The sequence below is a fragment of the Salmo salar genome, chromosome 04 (assembly GCF_965601325.2).
Source record: "Salmo salar chromosome 04, fSalSal1, whole genome shotgun sequence".
NCBI classification, from domain to species: domain Eukaryota; kingdom Metazoa; phylum Chordata; class Actinopteri; order Salmoniformes; family Salmonidae; genus Salmo; species Salmo salar.
The window spans coordinates 11,995,266-12,014,745 of record NC_138294.1 but is presented as its reverse complement, the minus strand read 5'-3'; the positions used below and the strand labels follow the sequence as shown (position 1 = coordinate 12,014,745).

At 44.5% G+C, this 19,480-nt stretch overlaps 1 protein-coding gene across 1 annotated transcript; it reads left to right on the top strand.

Annotated features, from left to right (window-relative positions):
• Positions 1-2,252: 2,252 nt before the first annotated feature.
• LOC106602155 (reticulon-4 receptor-like 2) lies at positions 2,253-7,765 on the top strand. Its single transcript, XM_045712732.2, has 4 exons — positions 2,253-2,505; positions 3,765-3,991; positions 4,318-4,551; positions 4,854-7,765. Exons 1-4 carry the CDS (start codon positions 2,448-2,450, stop codon positions 5,727-5,729), a joined length of 1,395 nt encoding a protein of 464 aa, XP_045568688.1. The 5' UTR covers positions 2,253-2,447; the 3' UTR covers positions 5,730-7,765.
• The last annotated feature ends 11,715 nt before the right edge of the window (positions 7,766-19,480 follow it).

The following is a 19,480-nucleotide window of genomic DNA, read 5'->3' as shown; positions in this document are numbered from 1 at the left end:
TTATCTGATTAACTGGCTGTTCCTTCATCTGTTAAACTGACTGTTCCTTTATCTGATTAACTGGCTGTTCCTTTATCTGATTAACTGGTGGTTCCTTTATCTGATTAACTGGTGGTTCCTTCATCTGTTAAACTGACTGTTCCTTTATCTGATTAACTGGTGGTTCCTTTATCTGATTAACTGGCTGTTCATTTATCTGATTAACTGGTGGTTCCTTCATCTGTTAAACTGACTGTTCCTTTATCTGATTAACTGGCTGTTCCTTTATCTGATTAACTGGTGGTTCCTTTATCTGATTAACTGGCTGTTCCTTTATCTGATTAACTGGTGGTTCCTTCATCTGTTAAACTGACTGTTCCTTTATCTGATTAACTGGCTGTTCCTTCATCTGTTAAACTGACTGTTCCTTTATCTGATTAACTGGCTGTTCCTTTATCTGATTAACTGGTGGTTCCTTTATCTGATTAACTGGTGGTTCCTTCATCTGTTAAACTGACTGTTCCTTTATCTGATTAACTGGTGGTTCCTTTATCTGATTAACTGGCTGTTCATTTATCTGATTAACTGGTGGTTCCTTCATCTGTTAAACTGACTGTTCCTTTATCTGATTAACTGGCTGTTCCTTCATCTGTTAAACTGACTGTTCCTTTATCTGATTAACTGGCTGTTCCTTCATCTGTTAAACTGACTGTTCCTTTATCTGATTAACTGGTGGTTCCTTTATCTGATTAACTGGTGGTTCCTTTATCTGATTAACTGGTGGTTCCTTCATCTGTTAAACTGACTGTTCCTTTATCTGATTAACTGGCTGTTCCTTTATCTGATTAACTGGCTGTTCCTTTATCTGATTAACTGGTGGTTCCTTTATCTGATTAACTGGTGGTTCCTTTATCTGATTAACTGGTGGTTCCTTTATCTGATTAACTGGCTGTTCCTTTATCTGTTTAACTGACTGTTCCTTTATCTGATTAACTGGCTGTTCCTTCATCTTTTAGACTGACTGTTCCTTTATCTGATTAACTGGCTGTTCCTTTATCTGATTAACTGGTGGTTCCTTTATCTGATTAACTGGCTGTTCCTTTATATGTTTAACTGGCTGTTCCTTTATCTGATTAACTGGCTGTTCCTTTATCTCTTTACATGTGACTGACTGGGGTTAGAATCTGGGTCTTCTGAGTGCCACAAGAGTGGTGTTCGCCTGCTGAGCTAAAGCCTAGGGAACTAACGCACTCAGCTGATAGTGTGGGAGAGGCAGGGGAATCCGGGTCTCCTGCATGTCACAAGACTGAGTTAGCCCGCTGAGCTAAAGCCTGTCTGTCTACGTTTGTCTGTCTTTTTATGTGTCTGTCTGTATGTAGCCGACTGGGTCTCCTGTGCACCCCAAGACTGTGTTAGTCCGCTGAACTAAAGCCTAGATAGCTAAAGCCAGTCAGTCTTCAGGGGTTGTCATTGGGTTGAAAGTATACAGCACCAAATGAGCATACCACTATGCTGGACAGACCGGTTACACCAAAACTAATGACACCAAAACGTTCTGAGTTTTACCAATTAGCCAGTTGGAACCATATAATGATAATCCCAATTATATCGTTAGAACTCCCACCTTCACTTTCCAAAGTCCATCTGTATCTCATAACCTGAATGTGTCCCACTCATAATATCTAAGACTACTCATTCATTCCTGTCTCATGTCGCATGTCACCAACTATTTCGGCACATATGAGAGTGCTGTGGGTTTTATTTACTAAGTCTCCACTCCTTATAGGCTAAGTCAAATTATTCATTCATAAATGTCTGTGCGACAACCTCCCTTTGGCAATCAGATGTAGTTTTTTTCCACTAATCTCCTTTCCTTCCTTCTATTCTCTCGCTCTCCATTCATCTCTCTATTCCCCCTCTCTCTGAGGCGTGCCGTTGCCGCCCGGAAACAGACCATAGAGGCTTCTGATCGTAAGCCAGGCAGCGAACCTAGTGCTGCTTTCTCTACCCGTCCTCCGCTCCTCCACAAAGCGTAGTCATTACCGGGCATCGTGCCTCCGTACCTCCCCTCCCTTCCTCTCGCTCACTCACTCCATCCCTCCCTCCCGCGTGAGTCTGTCTGAATCGACTCCTTTCTCTATCTTGGAGCGCTGTCCTCTAGGCTATCTGCGGTTGCGCGCGCGGTCTCTCCAAGAATCCTCTCATCACCCGCACGCACAGAGCACGGCCCCTCCTCTTTCCGTTTTTTTTCTTCTCTCAATCTTGGCCCGTGACGTAGGGGATTCCGTGGTGCCCACAACCGTAGGCGCGAACGGGATTCTCGAGTATAAATGGGACACCGGGAGCCAACATTCGGTACTCTCTCAGTCGCTCCGACTCGGGAACCAATCGTCCAGAGTACCAGTCAGCGGAGATAGCAGGCAGTATTTCACCCTCTCAGGCTAACTCGCTTTCGGCTTTGGTTTGAAATGGACACCCCTACAACCGCTCGGAGCAGACAATGCTCATTCATGCGCACCTGCAAAAGTAAGTTTCTACGGATTTATTTACCACCATCTATTGGTTTATACTGTTGTGCATGAGTTACTATGACTTTTAGAAACTATCTTACTTGATAGTTTTGAGAATCCTTCCTCCAGTTGACCTATTTCTACCACTTTTCTAACGGTTTCCAGTTATATTCTGTTTGTCTTCTGATGTAATAGTGTATGAGGTGTTGTGCATTAGTTAGGCTACTATGACTTTGAGAAAGTATCATATTTGATAGTTTGGGAATCATTCACCCAGTTAGCAATGGAATGCATGATTCACAGATAATATTTCAACAAAATGTGTGCTTTGCAGCTATGTTAGATGCAGCCATCAACATGGATTGTAATTCCAATACGTTTGTAAAATAGATTTAGTACGGGACATTTTAAACTTGTAATTTTGCTATGATTGTACTTTGATTTTACTTTATGATGTAGGCCTACTTTGCAACTATTCAATAGATAGATATCGCCAGTGTAAGATATGGAACTTAACTTAGACTTTTCATATGTTTGTAATAGTTTTAGATACGATTTACTTGGGTTTACTTTGAGATACTGCCGTGCGTAATGCCTTACACAAGCAAAGAGAGACAGGCAGTTTTACGCACAGACTTGGTTACTCAATCACGCCTTCTAAAGTGATCATACGTCATCTCTGTCATCACATGGGCTCATGATGCTGTAATCTTTACTGATTATGAATTAACTGAGCTTCATATTGTCTAAATTGAGCGTTAATTATTTAATCAGTATTAAAATGACAATCTCATTCCATCAATATGATGATATTTTGCGAATGTTTTAAACAATTTCAATATGATACATTTTAGGTATTCAGATTAGACAAAGGCTTTGCATAAAGTATTTAGCATCAACTGAAGGTAGCAATGTGGTTTAGTGCGGCAGTTGAGTGTCTGCGTCAACGGTTTCAGCACCGTTGTTCCTGGACAGCTCCAGTTATCTTTTCCTCATACCTCCATATTCAAACGTGACAATTTAAACTGATATTGGGGATAAAAAAGTATTGCTGCATCCATAACTATTTTGGTACATAACCAACACTTTGATTGTGATCTGAGATTTGACTGATCAGCTGTATTGAGATTCAACTGCCACATTTCCAGCAGCAGTTTGCCATCCGGGCCACCACCAAACAGTTTCAGAACCACAGCTATCGGACAGCTCTCGCTTGCTTCGCCTTCCCGACCTCACATCTAGACTCACTTCTCCCCTCTTCCCTCTCTCTCCCAGGCGGCCTCTCCCTGTGGCTGGTGGTGTGGTTGGTCCTCGGCAAGCCCGGTCCGTCGGCGGCGTGCCCGCATCTGTGCGTGTGCTACCCGACTCCCATGACCGTGAGCTGCCAGGCGCAGAACTTCACCTCCGTGCCCGTTGGCGTGCCCTACGACTCGCAGCGCGTGTTCCTACAGAACAACCGAATTACGGAGCTCAGAGTCGGCTCTTTCGGCTTCGGGACTCAGGTAAGAGACTATTATAGAGTGTTTAAATGAGACATGGTGTGTGTTTGAGTGTGTGATTCTTTTGACTTCTCTCTCTCTCTTTATAACTCTCTCTGCCTCTATGTTCGCTCCAAACCCTTGTTTTTCTTTTTGAGTTTGAGTCCAGAGTCTTACCTACAATATGACCATAGAATAATACCTGACCCTAGAATACACATTGATATTCACACTCTCCCTCCCTCCCTCCCTCCCTCCCTCCCTCCCTCCCCCCTCCCTCCCTCCCTCCCTCCCTCCCTCCCTCCCCTCCCCCTCCCTCCCTCCCTCCCTCCCTCCCTCCCTCCCTATAGGTCTTGTGGCTGTTCTCCAACAACATCACGTGGATTGAGGCTGGCTCCTTCAGTGAGCTGAGGGATCTAGAGGAGCTGGACCTGGGGGACAACTCTCACCTGCGCAGGCTGGAAGGAGGCGCCTTCAGGGGGCTGGAGAAACTCCAGAGTCTCCACATGCACCGCTGCAAGCTTACCGCCCTGCCCCATGACCTGTTCCACAAGCTGTACAGCCTGCAGTTCCTCTACCTGCAGGTAGGGGCAGTACACATATATTCACGCACACATGGGCACATATGTATACACACACAACACGCATACACACACACTACAGGGAAATCTCATAGCTGTGAAAATTACATAATTTTATATCATCACAATCACAATTACATCATGTTGTATCATGATTCAAATCATGCTGCATCAGTGATAGTTATGAGATGCCCTTTAGTGGAAGGTGTAAATGTTTCTCACCTCACCACTATTGAAATGTAGTCCATCATCACCTGACCCCACCTGACCACTTCCTCTTCCTGTTTCCTGTTTCGTCCTTGTAGGAGAACCAGCTCCACTTCCTCCAGGATGACCTCTTCTCTGACCTCATCAACCTGAGCCAGCTCTTCTTGCATGGAAACCGTATCCGTACTCTGTCGGAGAACGTGTTCCGTGGCCTGGTCAACTTGGACCGCCTTCTTCTCCACGACAATCGTGTGCGCCAGGTTAACCGCCGGGCTTTCCGCGACCTCGGACGCCTCACCATGCTCTTCCTGTTCAACAACTCATTGGCTGAGCTCCCCGGCCAGGCTCTCCGTGACACCCAGGGCATCGAGTTCCTCCGTCTCAACGGGAACCCCTGGTCCTGTGGCTGCGAGGCCCTCCCCCTGTGGGAGTGGTTCCGTGGCGCCCGCGTCTCATCGTCCGAGCTGTTGTGTTCCTCCCCGTCCCCCCGCCGCGGGATGGACCTCCGCTTCCTCCGTGAGATGGACTTCGCCCTCTGCCCTCTCCCCGACCCCGGCACCCTGGCCGGCTCCACCACGAGGACCTTCAGCACCAAGACAAGATGGTGGTTCTCCAAGCACAAGCCCCAGTCCCAGACCAAGGCAGTGTTCGAGAAGAGCTCCGAGACCATCAAGGCCTTCCCGTTCCCCCAAGGAAAGAACAACCCACCCATCGTGACCTCCACCAATGTCAAGTACGAGCTCGGCGAGGAAGAGGCAGCACTACCCAAACTCGACGCTGAGGAGTACTGGGCGAACTATGGGAACGAGGACGCCGGCACCACGCTGCGATGCTTCGAGCTCGAGTGTCCGCCTGACTTCGATGGCCTCCCTCCCAACTCCTCCTCCACCCCCACGTCATCCCACTCTCTCTCACTCCTCCTCGCCCTCTCGCTACTCGCCGTCTCCATCAATCTACACCTCATATTTGGCTGAATCCGACTTTAAGTACCCACTTCCCGTTCCTGTCTTCGCCCCGGGCCCTCTCAGGGCATGGGGAACCCCTTGTTAAAGACTCTGTACCTCCCTAGTTAACCCTCTGATGTCCTACTGGATAACTTCTATCTCTGTCAGTAGTACAAGACAGCAGGGGATACAAAGGGGGGGTTAGATTGTTACTTCTAACTTAATGCAGGGTTAAACAACAATGGCTGACAGTACATAGTACACTATTGTACATAGTACAATATAGTACAGTACAGTAGTCAACCAAGGCTGTTACTACAACAGGTGCATCTCACCTGTCTGGTGTGTCGGTTGCCATGACGACGCCTGCAATCAGGGGTCAGTGGTCACCTGTAACGCTCTACAGCTAATACCAGTGCTACTGACTGTTGCGAATGCTATAACTGTTGTCACTTGGAGGAATATTACAACTACAAGTGCTACGACTATTATATGCATGTTACTACTACTACTACTATTACGAATACGTCTGCTACTACAAGTGCTATGATTACAGTTACAACAGTAACTACATTTCTTCTGTTGTATTAACTCTGACAACTGTACTGTAAATAGGTCGGTGTACTTGATGGTGCAGAGCAGTTGGGATATCTTTCTTATATGTTGTCTACCATGATGCCTACTTTATAATGGATTGTTTACAGAAAAATAGCTAAGGAGAGAGAGAAAAGAAGGGATGATGGAATGAAAGAGAGGCAGTCACCAGCATACGAGAAGGTGAGAGAGGATATGTAGAGAGATAGGTAAAGGTAGAGAGACAGAAAGACACAGAGAGAGGATATGTAGAGAGATAGGTAAAGGTAGAGAGACAGAAAGACACAGAGAGGATATGTAGAGAGATATGTAAAGGTAGAGAGACAGAAAGACACAGAGAGGATATGTAGAGAGATATGTAAAGGTAGAGAGACAGAAAGACACAGAGAGAGGATATGTAGAGAGATATGTAAAGGTAGAGAGACAGAAAGGCAGAGAGAGTGATGAGTTAAAAAGTTACCAAAGGAAGAAGCTAGAGGACAGAGAAGGTGGAAGAGAAGAAAGTGCAACAGGAAAGGACAGAGAGCGAGGGAGAGAGGGTTGTCGAGATTCTCAATAATAAAGAGAACGGAAGAGAGGGAGCAAGGACAGGGCAGGCAATATAAATAAAGCAAAGGAATGTGAGACACGGTGAAATTAAGAACGAAAGAGAGAGAGATAGAGAAAGTGACAGTACGGGCCCTTGACCATGAGATACTGAATAGGACAGACAAGCAATCACTTCAGGTATTCAAGTTCAGTCTTTGTATAACTTCATGTCCTTGTAAATATGACATCATCACCATAGAAGCCACAGGGGAAGGATGCTTCCTTTCTGGCAGTGTCAGTCGCTGTTCTGATTGGCTATCGCCGTTTGTTTGTGATGTCATTGACGGAATGTGTGATGTGACCAGTGAATGACCAGTATGAGAGATAAAAAGAGCTATTGAGATTCTGAATAATGTTTGTGAGACTTTTCTTTGAGGGCAGCAGCTGTTGTATTTCAAACTGATTTTACTTGATCAATAATTGATCTCTTTAAGTTCTTTGTTCCCTCTCTTGGAATGCTCACTCACTTCTTTGGAAGGTGAAAGTAGTGCACTACTTTTGACACTGCACTACATAGGGAACAGGGAGCCATTTCAGACGGAGCCAATGACTGCTAGTCAGTCCTTTAGCCAAACAACTTGATGATGAGTAAACAAACAAATTAAATGTTTTCAACCCAGCCCCCCAATACTGTCTACCATACCCACCCCAATATCTCCAGTCTAATACCCAGCCCCCCAATACCATCTACCATACCCACCCCAATATCTCCAGTCTAATACCCAGCCCCCCAATACCATCTACCATACCCACCCCAATATCTCCAGTCTAATACCCAGCCCCCCAATACCGTCTACCATACCCACCCCAATATCTCCAGTCTAATACCCAGCCCCCCAATACCGTCTACCATACCCACCCCAATATCTCCAGTCTAATACCCAGCCCCCCAATACCGCCTACCATCCCCACCCAATATCTCCAGTCTAATACCCAGCCCCCCAATACCATCTACCATACCCACCCCAATATCTCCAGTCTAATACCCAGCCCCCCAATACCATCTACAATACCCACCCCAATATCTCCAGTTTAATACCCAGCCCCCCAATATCATCTACCATACCCACCCCAATATCTCCAGTCTAATACCCAGCCCCCAATACCGTCTACCATACCCACCCCAATATCTCCAGTCTAATACCCAGCCCCCCAATACCATCTACCATACCCACCCCAATATCTCCAGTCTAATACCCAGCCCCCCAATACCATCTACCATACCCACCCCAATATCTCCAGTCTAATACCCAGCCCCCCAATACCATCTACCATACCCACCCCAATATCTCCAGTCTAATACCCAGCCCCCCAATACCATCTACCATACCCACCCCAATATCTCCAGTCTAATACCCAGCCCCCCAATACCATCTACCATACCCACCCCAATATCTCCAGTTTAATACCCAGCCCCCCAATACCATCTACCATACCCACCCCAATATCTCCAGTCTAATACCCAGCCCCCCAATACCATCTACCATACCCACCCCAATATCTCCAGTTTAATACCCAGCCCCCCAATACTGTCTACCATACCCACCCCAATATCTCCAGTCTAATACCCAGCCCCCCAATACCGTCTACCATACCCACCCCAATATCTCCAGTCTAACACCCAGCCCCCCAATACCATCTACCATACCCACCCCAATATCTCCAGTCTAATACCCAGCCCCCCAATACCATCTACCATACCCACCCCAATATCTCCAGTCTAATACCCCCCCAATACCATCTACCATACCCACCCCAATATCTCCAGTTTAATACCCAGCCCCCCAATACTGTCTACCATACCCACCCCAATATCTCCAGTCTAATACCCAGCCCCCCAATACCGTCTACCATACCCACCCCAATATCTCCAGTCTAATACCCAGCCCCCCAATACCGTCTACCATACCCACCCCAATATCTCCAGTCTAATACCCCCCCCCCCAATACCATCTACCATACCCACCCCAATATCTCCAGTCTAATACCCAGCCCCCCAATACCATCTACCATACCCACCCCAATATCTCCAGTCTAATACCCAGCCCCCCAATACCATCTACCATACCCACCCCAATATCTCCAGTCTAATACCCAGCCCCCCAATACCATCTACCATACCCACCCCAATATCTCCAGTCTAATACCCAGCCCCCACATCAACTAAGCATAATCAACTTAGACCAACTCAGAAGAATCAACTTAGTCCAACTCAGAAGAATCAACTTAGTTCAACTCAGAAGAATCAACTTAGTTCATCTCAGAAGAATCAACTTAGTTCAACTCAGAAGAATCAACCAGTAACTGATCTGCATAGAACCCAAGAAGAGATCTAGAAGTGGAACTGAAAGAGACATAGAATGGCACACATGATGACTGGACTGGACTCCAAACCAATAAGACCGACTAGTGACTGACCAGCCATATTATTCTATAAGCTGAGCTTATAGATCCTGGCATAGAATGAATGGATGGAAAAACCTGGCAGTTTTCCAGCAGAAAGAGACAAGGAGAGTTACATTGTGGCTTTACTGAGATTGATCGACAGACGGACAGAACAACAGAGGGACCAAATTGTCACTCACAGACTTTGCTGACTCACAGAGAGACATAATTCCTTGACTTGCTGACAGAGACAGACAAACTGACTGACCTACCAGTGATCGACGGAAGACAGTTAAAAAGAGAGACTGGAATCTGATTGGCGGACAGCTGAAGCAACATCAGAGAAAGGAGGAGGACCTCTAGGAGGTGACCAAAAACAGACTTCCTCTCCTCTTCCTTTCTTCCTACTCGTTTTGTCTGAGTTTCTACAAGGCTTTGTAGGAGGGTGGGTAGGCGTGCTGACGAATCATCTATCCCTCCCTCCTTCCCCCCCTCTCTCTCTCTCTGTGTCTCTCTCTTCCTTTCTTTATCCTACCGGTCACCTGTTTCTGTAAAGCACTCACCCCCCCCCCCCCCCCCCTCCATCCCTCTGAAGAGAGAGAGGGAAATTAAAGGAGGGAGCAGAAGGAAGAAGGAGAGAGAGAGAAAGAGGGGAGGAAGGAGGGAGGAGGGAGGGAGGAGAGAGAGCACTCCTTTTACAGAGATGTTTTCAGTAGAGGTGAAGAGGGCAAGGACAGGCTGAGATAGGGTATGAGTAGGAGGAGAAGAGAGAGGCACACAAACACACACACACACACACACACACACACACACACACACACACACACACACACACACACACACACACCACACACACACACACACACACACACACACCTTAAGTTATGAGTTTCTAGACGAAGTGGTGAGAAACAGACAGACAGAGAGCAAAACGCAGACAGAGAGAGAGACGGACGGACGGACGGATGGACAGACAGACAGACAGAGAGAGTCTTGCAGCTCCATGTAATGTCCTTCATCCAATCTATTTCTGTTACAATCGTTACATAGATTGTGCTTTATGAAATCAACGCTCTTTTAAAGAAAAGCATTACCTATCTATGTTATTCAGTTGGAGATTTTGGGTTGCATCCCAAATGGCACCCTGTCCCCTATGCATGGGCCTCGGTCAAATGTAGACCACTAAATAGGGAGTAGGGTGCGCTTTGGGACACAGCCTTTCAATACATGTGAGTCAACCATAGAAATAGGATTCTATGGACTCAACAATACGCTGTTCACTAATAAGAGAGTCCAGGGATTGGTATGTGTTCTGTTCTGCTGTGGTAACAATGTGTCCGTCCATATATGTCAGCCATTAGGGTGAGGTCAAACTGGGCCTCGGTGCTCTTCTGTGGCCTTGACAGTCTGGTCACTTTCAGACGACCAAAGCCCCAGTCATACCATTTTACCCAATGATTGGACTGTAAATGAAACCTGTCTGCTTGACCGAGTGAGAGAGTGTGAGAGAGACTGTATGTGTGAGAAAACAATATTTTGGTATCTACTTGACTGTGTGAGGAGATTGAGTTGTCTTCTGCTGTCATCTTTCTCACCGTGGAAGAAAAGAGGCAACATTATATAAAGAATAAATACTGAACTTTGTTTTGAAAAAATGATTTGCGTGGGCGTATCATTTGAAGGATTTGGATATCAGCCTTGGCAAGTCCAGAGGGACACACACACTCACACACACACACACACACACACACACACACACACACACACACACACACACACACACACACACACACACACACACACACACACACACACACACACACACACACACACACACACACACACACACACACCTTAAGTTATGAGTTTCTAGACGAAGTGGTGAGAAACAGACAGACAGAGAGCAAAACGCAGACAGAGAGAGAGACGGACGGACGGACGGATGGACAGACAGACAGACAGAGAGAGTCTTGCAGCTCCATGTAATGTCCTTCATCCAATCTATTTCTGTTACAATAGTTACATAGATTGTGCTTTATGAAATCAACGCTCTTTTAAAGAAAAGCATTACCTATCTATGTTATTCAGTTGGAGATTTTGGGTTGCATCCCAAATGGCACCCTGTCCCCTATGCATGGGCCTCGGTCAAATGTAGACCACTAAATAGGGAGTAGGGTGCGCTTTGGGACACAGCCTTTCAATACATGTGAGTCAACCATAGAAATAGGATTCTATGGACTCAACAATACGCTGTTCACTAATAAGAGAGTCCAGGGATTGGTATGTGTTCTGTTCTGCTGTGGTAACAATGTGTCCGTCCATATATGTTAGCCATTAGGGTGAGGTCAAACTGGGCCTCGGTGCTCTTCTGTGGCCTTGACAGTCTGGTCACTTTCAGACGACCAAAGCCCCAGTCATACCATTTTACCCAATGATTGGACTGTAAATGAAACCTGTCTGCTTGACCGAGTGAGAGAGTGTGAGAGAGACTGTATGTGTGAGAAAACAATATTTTGGTATCTACTTGACTGTGTGAGGAGATTGAGTTGTCTTCTGCTGTCATCTTTCTCACCGTGGAAGAAAAGAGGCAACATTATATAAAGAATAAATACTGAACTTTGTTTTGAAAAAATGATTTGCGTGGGCGTATCATTTGAAGGATTTGGATATCAGCCTTGGCAAGTCCAGAGGGACACACACACACACTCACACACACACACACACACACACACACACACACACACACACACACACACACACACACACACACACACACACACACACACACACACACACACACACACACACACACACACACACACACACACACACACACACACACACACACACACACACACACACACACACACACACACACACACCAATACTCTCTTCATTGTGTAAGTCGTCTTCCAGGCAAATGTCCATTGGTAGATAACAGTTACCATGTACCACCATCAATATTACAATAGTCTCTTACTGTACAGTACATCAGTATTACAATAGTCTCTTAATGTCCAGTACATCAACATTACAATAGTATCTTAATTTACAGTACATCAATATTACAATAGTCTCTTAATGTACAGTACATTAATATTACAATGGGATCTTAAAGTGGAACTGACAACGTTTTAACTACTTTGCAGATATGAAATAAGTAGACAATCATATCAGTAAAAAATATCTAATTCCCAGTTTATGTTACCAACTTTATAAGAGGTTTTAAAATAGGTTCTATTTGACTCAACGTTCCATGACGTCCACTAAGTTATTGTTGGCAGAATAGATGGATGCAGTTCAATGCATGATTCATAGAATTCACCAATACATTTCTCGGTAGTCCCAAACATATTGCTATCAGGTTGTAAACCACAGCTGGTCTGCTTGGTACACTGTTGGCTGCATCCACCTGGGAGGCACTGTTTCTAGATAACATGTAAGCAGCCTAACCAGCTCTGCTAGGGAGAGTCACATGGTCAGAGTGGGCTGTTCTCTCATTTACATCTGGAAGTAGCTAGCAATCTAGACAACTTTAGCCAGTTAGCTTGGGTACTTTGTTGGGACAAACATGCATCGGCAGGCAAGCTGCAGGAGGACCAGCAGGTTACTTACTATTCCCCATCGTTTATCAGTGACATTTTGACTGTTAAATAGCTGAAAAAGTTTGAGAGCATTTATCTAATTTTCCCTCGTTAGATTTTAGCTCATCTCACTCTGGCTAGCATTAGTTGTTGGTCTTGTTGTTGTTGATGTGTATAACTGAGGTAGAGAGCCAACCTGTTCATGGTTGTTTGATCAATAGGACTGTAAAGTTCCCAAATGGAAGAGGACTCCTGTGGAATTTACATTACTGCAGAAATCCTTTCAGTTGTATTTTGTGTCTTTTGGTGAATGTGTTCTAATGATCTGAAGTCACACTGTTGCTGCTGCCTGTAAACACACAGTCCAGTTCATAGTGAATGATGGCAGGCTCTACTGCCTGGAAACACACAGTCCAGTTCATAGTGAATGATGGCATGCCCTACTGCCTGTAAAAAACACAGTCCAGTTCATAGTGAATGATGGCAGGCCCTACTGCCTGGAAACACACAGTCCAGTTCATAGTGAATGATAGCAGGCTCTACTGCCTGGAAACACACAGTCCAGTTCATAGTGAATGATGGCATGCCCTACTGCCTGTAAACACACAGTCCAGTTCATAGTGAATGATGGCAGGCCCTACTGCCTGTAAACACACAGTCCAGTTCATAGTGAATGATGGCAGGTCCTACTGCCTGTGAACACACAGTCCAGTTCATAGTGAATGATGGCAGGCCCTACTGCCTGGAAACACACAGTCCAGTTCATAGTGAATGATGGCAGGCCCTACTGTAAACACACAGTCCAGTTCATAGTGAATGATGGCAGGCTCTACTGCCTGGAAACACACAGTCCAGTTCATAGTGAATGATGGCAGTTCCTACTGTCTGGAAACACACAGTCCAGTTCATAGTGAATGATGGCAGGCCCTACTGCCTGTAAACACACAGTCCAGTTCATAGTGAATGATGGCAGGCTCTACTGCCTGGAAACACACAGTCCAGTTCATAGTGAATGATGGCAGGCTCTACTGCCTGGAAACACACAGTCCAGTTCATAGTGAATGATGGCAGGCAATACTGCCTGGAAACACACAGTCCAGTGTGAATGATGGCAGGCTCTACTGCCTGGATACACACAGTCCAGTTCATACATTTACATTTACATTTTAGTCATTTAGCAGACGCTCTTATCCAGATCGACTTACAGTAGTGAATGCATACATTTCATTTCATACATTTTTTTTTTTTCTGTGCTGGCCCCCCGTGGGAATCGAACCCACAACCCTGGCATTGCAAACACCATGCTCTACCAACTGAGCTACAGGGAAGGCCCATAGTGAATGATGACAGGCTCTACTGCCTGGAAACACACAGTCCATTTCATAGTGAATGATGGCAGTCCCTACTGCCTGGAAACACACAGTCCAGTTCATAGTGAATGATGGCAGGCAATACTGCCTGGAAACACACAGTCCAGTTCAAAGTGTAGCTGTAGCTCTGATTGTCTATGGCGCACTGGTCTGTGTAGACTCCGGTCCTGGACAAGACAGATGTTTTCATTAGGTTTTATTTACTGCAGTGTCTATTAATTGTCCAAACGCATGGCCGCTTTCCCACTCTATATTGTTATAACATTTTCACAAATGTCTTAGTATATGTAATCCCCAAACATTCTATGAATTTATGAAAACGTGAAACTGACCATCTCTAAGTGCTTGCTTGTCCAATTTTTTTTAAACTCATGCTCTTCTTGGGTGTGTTAATGAACATATTTTAATAAGATTTCATGTTGCTAGAACTCTGTCAGTTCCGCTTTAAATATACTATATATACAGTGCTGGAAAACACAAGGTACATTGAACCTTAAAACCTCTCTAGGGTAGGGGGCAGTATTTTCACGGCCGGATGAAAAACATACCCAAATTAAACGGCCTACTACTCGGGCCCAGGAACTAGAATATGCATATTATTAGTAGATTTGGATAGAAAACACTCTGAAGTTTCTAAAACTGTTTGAATGATGTCTGTGAGTATAACAGAACTCATATGGCAGGCAAAAACCTGAGAAACATCTAACCAGGAAGTGAGAATTCTGGTGCTTGTAGTCCTTTCAAGTCATTGCCAATCGAACACACAGTGACTTAGGGTTCATTTTGCACTTCCTAAGGCTTCCACTAGATGTCAACAGTCTTTAGAAAGTTGTTTGAGGCGTCTATGATGAACAGAAAGCAAACAAGAAGGTGGGGAAGTTGGTGACCCAGGGAAGGACATCAGTTCATTGGCGCGCATTCACGTGAGAGGTAGCTGTGTTCCAAAACGTTTTTCAAGACAATGGAATCGTCCGATTGGAATATTATTGAAGTTTCACGTTATAAAGGCCCTAAAGATTGATGCTATACAACGTTTGACATGTTTGAACGAACGTAAATATAACTTTTTTTTACTTTTCGTCGTGACATTTTCCGAGTGCTTCCTACACTTGGAGTAGCTAACTGAACGCACTAACAACAAGGAGCTATTCGGACATAAATTATGGACTTTATCGAACAAAGCAACATTTATTGTGGACCTGGGATTCCTGGAAGTGCCTTCTGATGAAGATCATCAAAGGTAAGTGAATATTTCTAATGCTATTTAATATTTTAGATGACTCCAAAATGGCGGGTATCTGTATTGCCTGGTGTATTTTTCTGAGCGCAGTACTCAGATTATTGCAACGTGTGCTTTCCTCTTGAAGCTTTTTTGAAATCTGTCACAGCGTTAGCATAAAGGAGATGTTCATCTATAATTCTTTGAATGACAGTTTAATATTTTATCAACGTTTATGATGAGTATTTTTGTAAATTGTTGTGCTGATCCACCGGGCAGTATTGGAGGCAAAATATTTTCTGAACGTCACGCGGGGGGTGGGGTTTATGGGGTTTATGGATATAAATATGAACTTGATCGAACAAAAAATGCATGTATTGTGTAACATGATGTCCTAGGAGTGTCATCTGATGAAGATCGTCAAAGGTTAGTGCTTCATTTAGCTGTGTTTTGGGTATTTGTGATGCATCTAGTTGCTTGGAAAATGGCTGTGTGGTTATTTGTGTCTATGTACTCTCCTAACATAATCTAATGTTTTGCTTTCGCTGTAAAGCCTTTTTGAAATCGGACAATGTGGTTCGATTCAGGAGAAGTGTATCTATAAAATGGTGTAAAATAGTCCTATGTTTGAGAACTTCGAATTATGACATTTTGTGGTTTTGAATTTGTCACTCTGATTTTTCACTGGCTGTTGAATAGTGTGCACGGTGGGTGGGACGATAGCGTCCCACCTACCCTAGAGAGGGTTTACCAATATAGTTCATTTAATAAAAAGGCATAGTCCCTCTTTCACACACTTATTTACTTTTTGCTCTCTTTCTCCCTCTCTTTCTCCCTCTCTTTCTCCCATCTCTCTCTCTCTCTCTCCCCTCTTTATCTTTCCTATTAATTTTTCATCTCCTCTCTCTCTCACAATCCCTTCCTCCCCTCTTTCTCTTTCTCTCCCTCATTCTCTCTCCCTCTCTCATTTATCTCTCCCCACCTCTCGCTCTCACAGTCCCTTCCTCCTCGCTTTCTCTCTCTCTTTCTCTCTCTCTCTCTCCCTAACTCCTTTATCTTTCCCCAACTCTCTCTCCTCCCTCCATCTCTCTCTCCATCTCTCTCTCCTCCCTCCATCTCTCTCTCCTCCCTCCATCTCTCTCAAAGCAGATGGCAGTAAGAGCAGCAGTGTGGAGACAGAGAATGGCACCACCAAGCAGGAAACACCTGCTCTGTTTCAACAATATTATATTTAAACAGTAATAATCAGCAATGTACAGTAGTGATTCAAAAAACATGTGGTGTGTAAACGCTGATCTCCCTTGGCGGTGAATAAATTAACGCTTCCTATATTTTCAATGCATTTTCTACAATATGTGGGAATATATGTTTATATGTGTTTAGCCTCCACTACGCCACTGATAATAATATGAATATACATCAATATTACATCATATCTGGCCTGTGTTTTCCTCATATGAGCCTTAATGTATGTGGAACAGACTATAGCCTTTATGGCTGTTTCCCAAACTTGGTCCTGGGGACCCCAAGGGGTGCACATTTAGGTTTTTTCCCCAGCACTACGCAGCTGATTCAAATAAACAAAGCCAGTAATGAGTTGATTGTTACATTTAGGAAATGCTGCTTCATGGCCATGGCATACACTCCACTCCGTATTTATTTGGACGGTGAAGCTAAAACTTTTAGATACTCCAGAATTTAAGATTTAAGATCAAATGTTTCATATGAGGCAACAGTACAGAATGTCACCTTCTTTTAAGGGGATTTTCATACACGTCGTTTTACCGTCTAGAAATGAACGCACTTTATATATCTAGTACCTCCATTTGAAGATGTCATAAGTATAGGGACAAATTCACTTATAGTGTATTAAAGTACTCAAAAGTGTAGTATTTGGTCTCGTATTCACAGCACACAATGACTACATCAGGTTTGTGACTCTACACGTGTTGGATGCATTTGCATTTTGATTTGGGTTGTGTTTCCGATTATTTTGTGCCCAATAGAAATGAATGGTAAATCATGTATTGGGTTATTTTGGAGTCACTTTTATTGTAAATAAGATAGAATATGTTTCTGAACCCTTGTACATTAATGTGACATTACCATGATCACAGATAATCATCAACAAATCATCAATAATGATGAGTGAGAAAGTTACAGAGGCAAAACATTGTACCCCCAAAACATGCTAGCCTCTAACCATTACCAATAACAGGGGAGGTTAGCATGTCTATGGGGGGATGATATGTATGTCTATAACTTACCTCTAACATTACCAATAACAGGGGAGGTTAGCATGTCTAGGGGGGAGGATATGTATGTCTATAACTTACCTCTAACCATTACCAATAACAGGGGAGGTTAGCATGTCTGGGGGGGGATGATATGTATGTCTATAACTTTCTCACTCATCATTGTACATAAAGTGTTTTTATTTCTAAACGGTAAAACAGATATGTATGAAAATACCCTCAAATGAAAGGTGACATTCTGTACTGTCGCCTCACATGAAACATTTGATATCAAATCCAAAATGCTGGAGTATAGAGAGAACCACATTAAACATTTTAGTTTCACTGTCCCGAAAAATACATCAGGGAGTGTAAATTGGGAAACTTGATTGAATGAATAAATAGACAATTAATAGACAATTACAGCCACAGCATGACAAAACCAACGACAGCACACAACGTTAAAACAAAACAGCCCACAGGGCTCTGGTCAACAGTAGTGCACTACAGGGTTCCATTTGGGACAGAGCCTGGGTGTCTCTGTGGAACAGTGGAGGCTGGTGGGAGGAGCTCCAGGAGGACAGGCTCATTGTAATGGCTAGAATGGAATGAATGGAACAAAGTAAAACGTGTGGTTTCCATATATTTGATGCAAATTATAGTGTTCCATTGATTCCACTCCAGTCACTACAATGAGCACGTCATCCTATAGCTCCTCCCAACAGCCTCATCTGCTGTGGGAAGTGTATTTGCATGGCACCAGCAACACCAGGGTGGTGGGTTTGAGTCCCTCTGGGGTTATATACTGAACACCAGGGTGGTGGGTTTGAGTCCCTCTGGGGTTATATACTGAACACCAGGGTGGTGGGTTTGATTCCCTCTGGGGTTATATACTGAACACCAGGGTGGTGGGTTTGATTCCCTCTGGGGTTATATACTGAGCACCAGGGTGGTGGGTTTGATTCCCTCTGGGGTTATATACTGAACACCAGGGTGGTGGGTTTGATTCCCTCTGGGGTTATATACTGAACACCAGGGTGGTGGGTTTGATTCCCTCTGGGGTTATATACTGAACACCAGGGTGGTGGGTTTGATTCCCTCTGGGGTTATATACTGAACACCAGGGTGGTGGGTTTGATTCCCTCTGGGGTTATATACTGAACACCAGGGTGGTGGGTTTGAGTCCCTCTGGGGTTATATACTGAGCACCAGGGTGGTGGGTTTGATTCCCTCTGGGGTTATATACTGAACACCAGGGTGGTGGGTTTGATTCCCTCTGGGGTTATATACTGAACACCAGGGTGGTGGGTTTGATTCCCTCTGGGGTTATATACTGAACACCAGGGTGGTGGGTTTGAGTCCCTCTGGGGTCATATACTGAACACCAGGGTGGTGGGTTTGATTCCCTCTCAATGTACTGTACGTCAGACAGAAGACACTTTTAAGCGCTATATAAAATATATTATGCACAACACAGAAACATTTCTCGAGATAACATTCTACTTTACACTCCATCTTAGATGACGTTCATATTGTACCATCAGAACCATCACATTAGGCTGTGTCCCAAATGGCATTTCATTCCCTATATAGTGCACTACTTTTGACCAGAATCATCCCTTGGATGACATCCATAGTACAGAACAGCACATTAACTATTAGTGACTAATCCCCAGCTTTCCTGATCTAAATAAGGAAATATACTGACTTCTCTGAATGGAACGTCACGCAGAACACGCACACATATGCCAAGGAGTGTCCGGCCGGCCAACATTGTATTCCCATTGGATGCAACACATGTGAGCCA

What these genes read in the sequence shown, in the direction of transcription:
- LOC106602155 (XM_045712732.2), top strand. Translation starts at nt 2,448, where the DNA reads ATGGACACCCCTACAACCGCTCGGAGCAGACAATGCTCATTCATGCGC. An exon ending in CTTTCGGCTTCGGGACTCAG is followed by an intron (nt 3,992 to 4,317) that starts GTAAGAGACTAT and finishes CCCTCCCTATAG; the next exon opens with GTCTTGTGGCTGTTCTCCAA. An exon ending in TGCAGTTCCTCTACCTGCAG is followed by an intron (nt 4,552 to 4,853) that starts GTAGGGGCAGTA and finishes TCGTCCTTGTAG; the next exon opens with GAGAACCAGCTCCACTTCCT.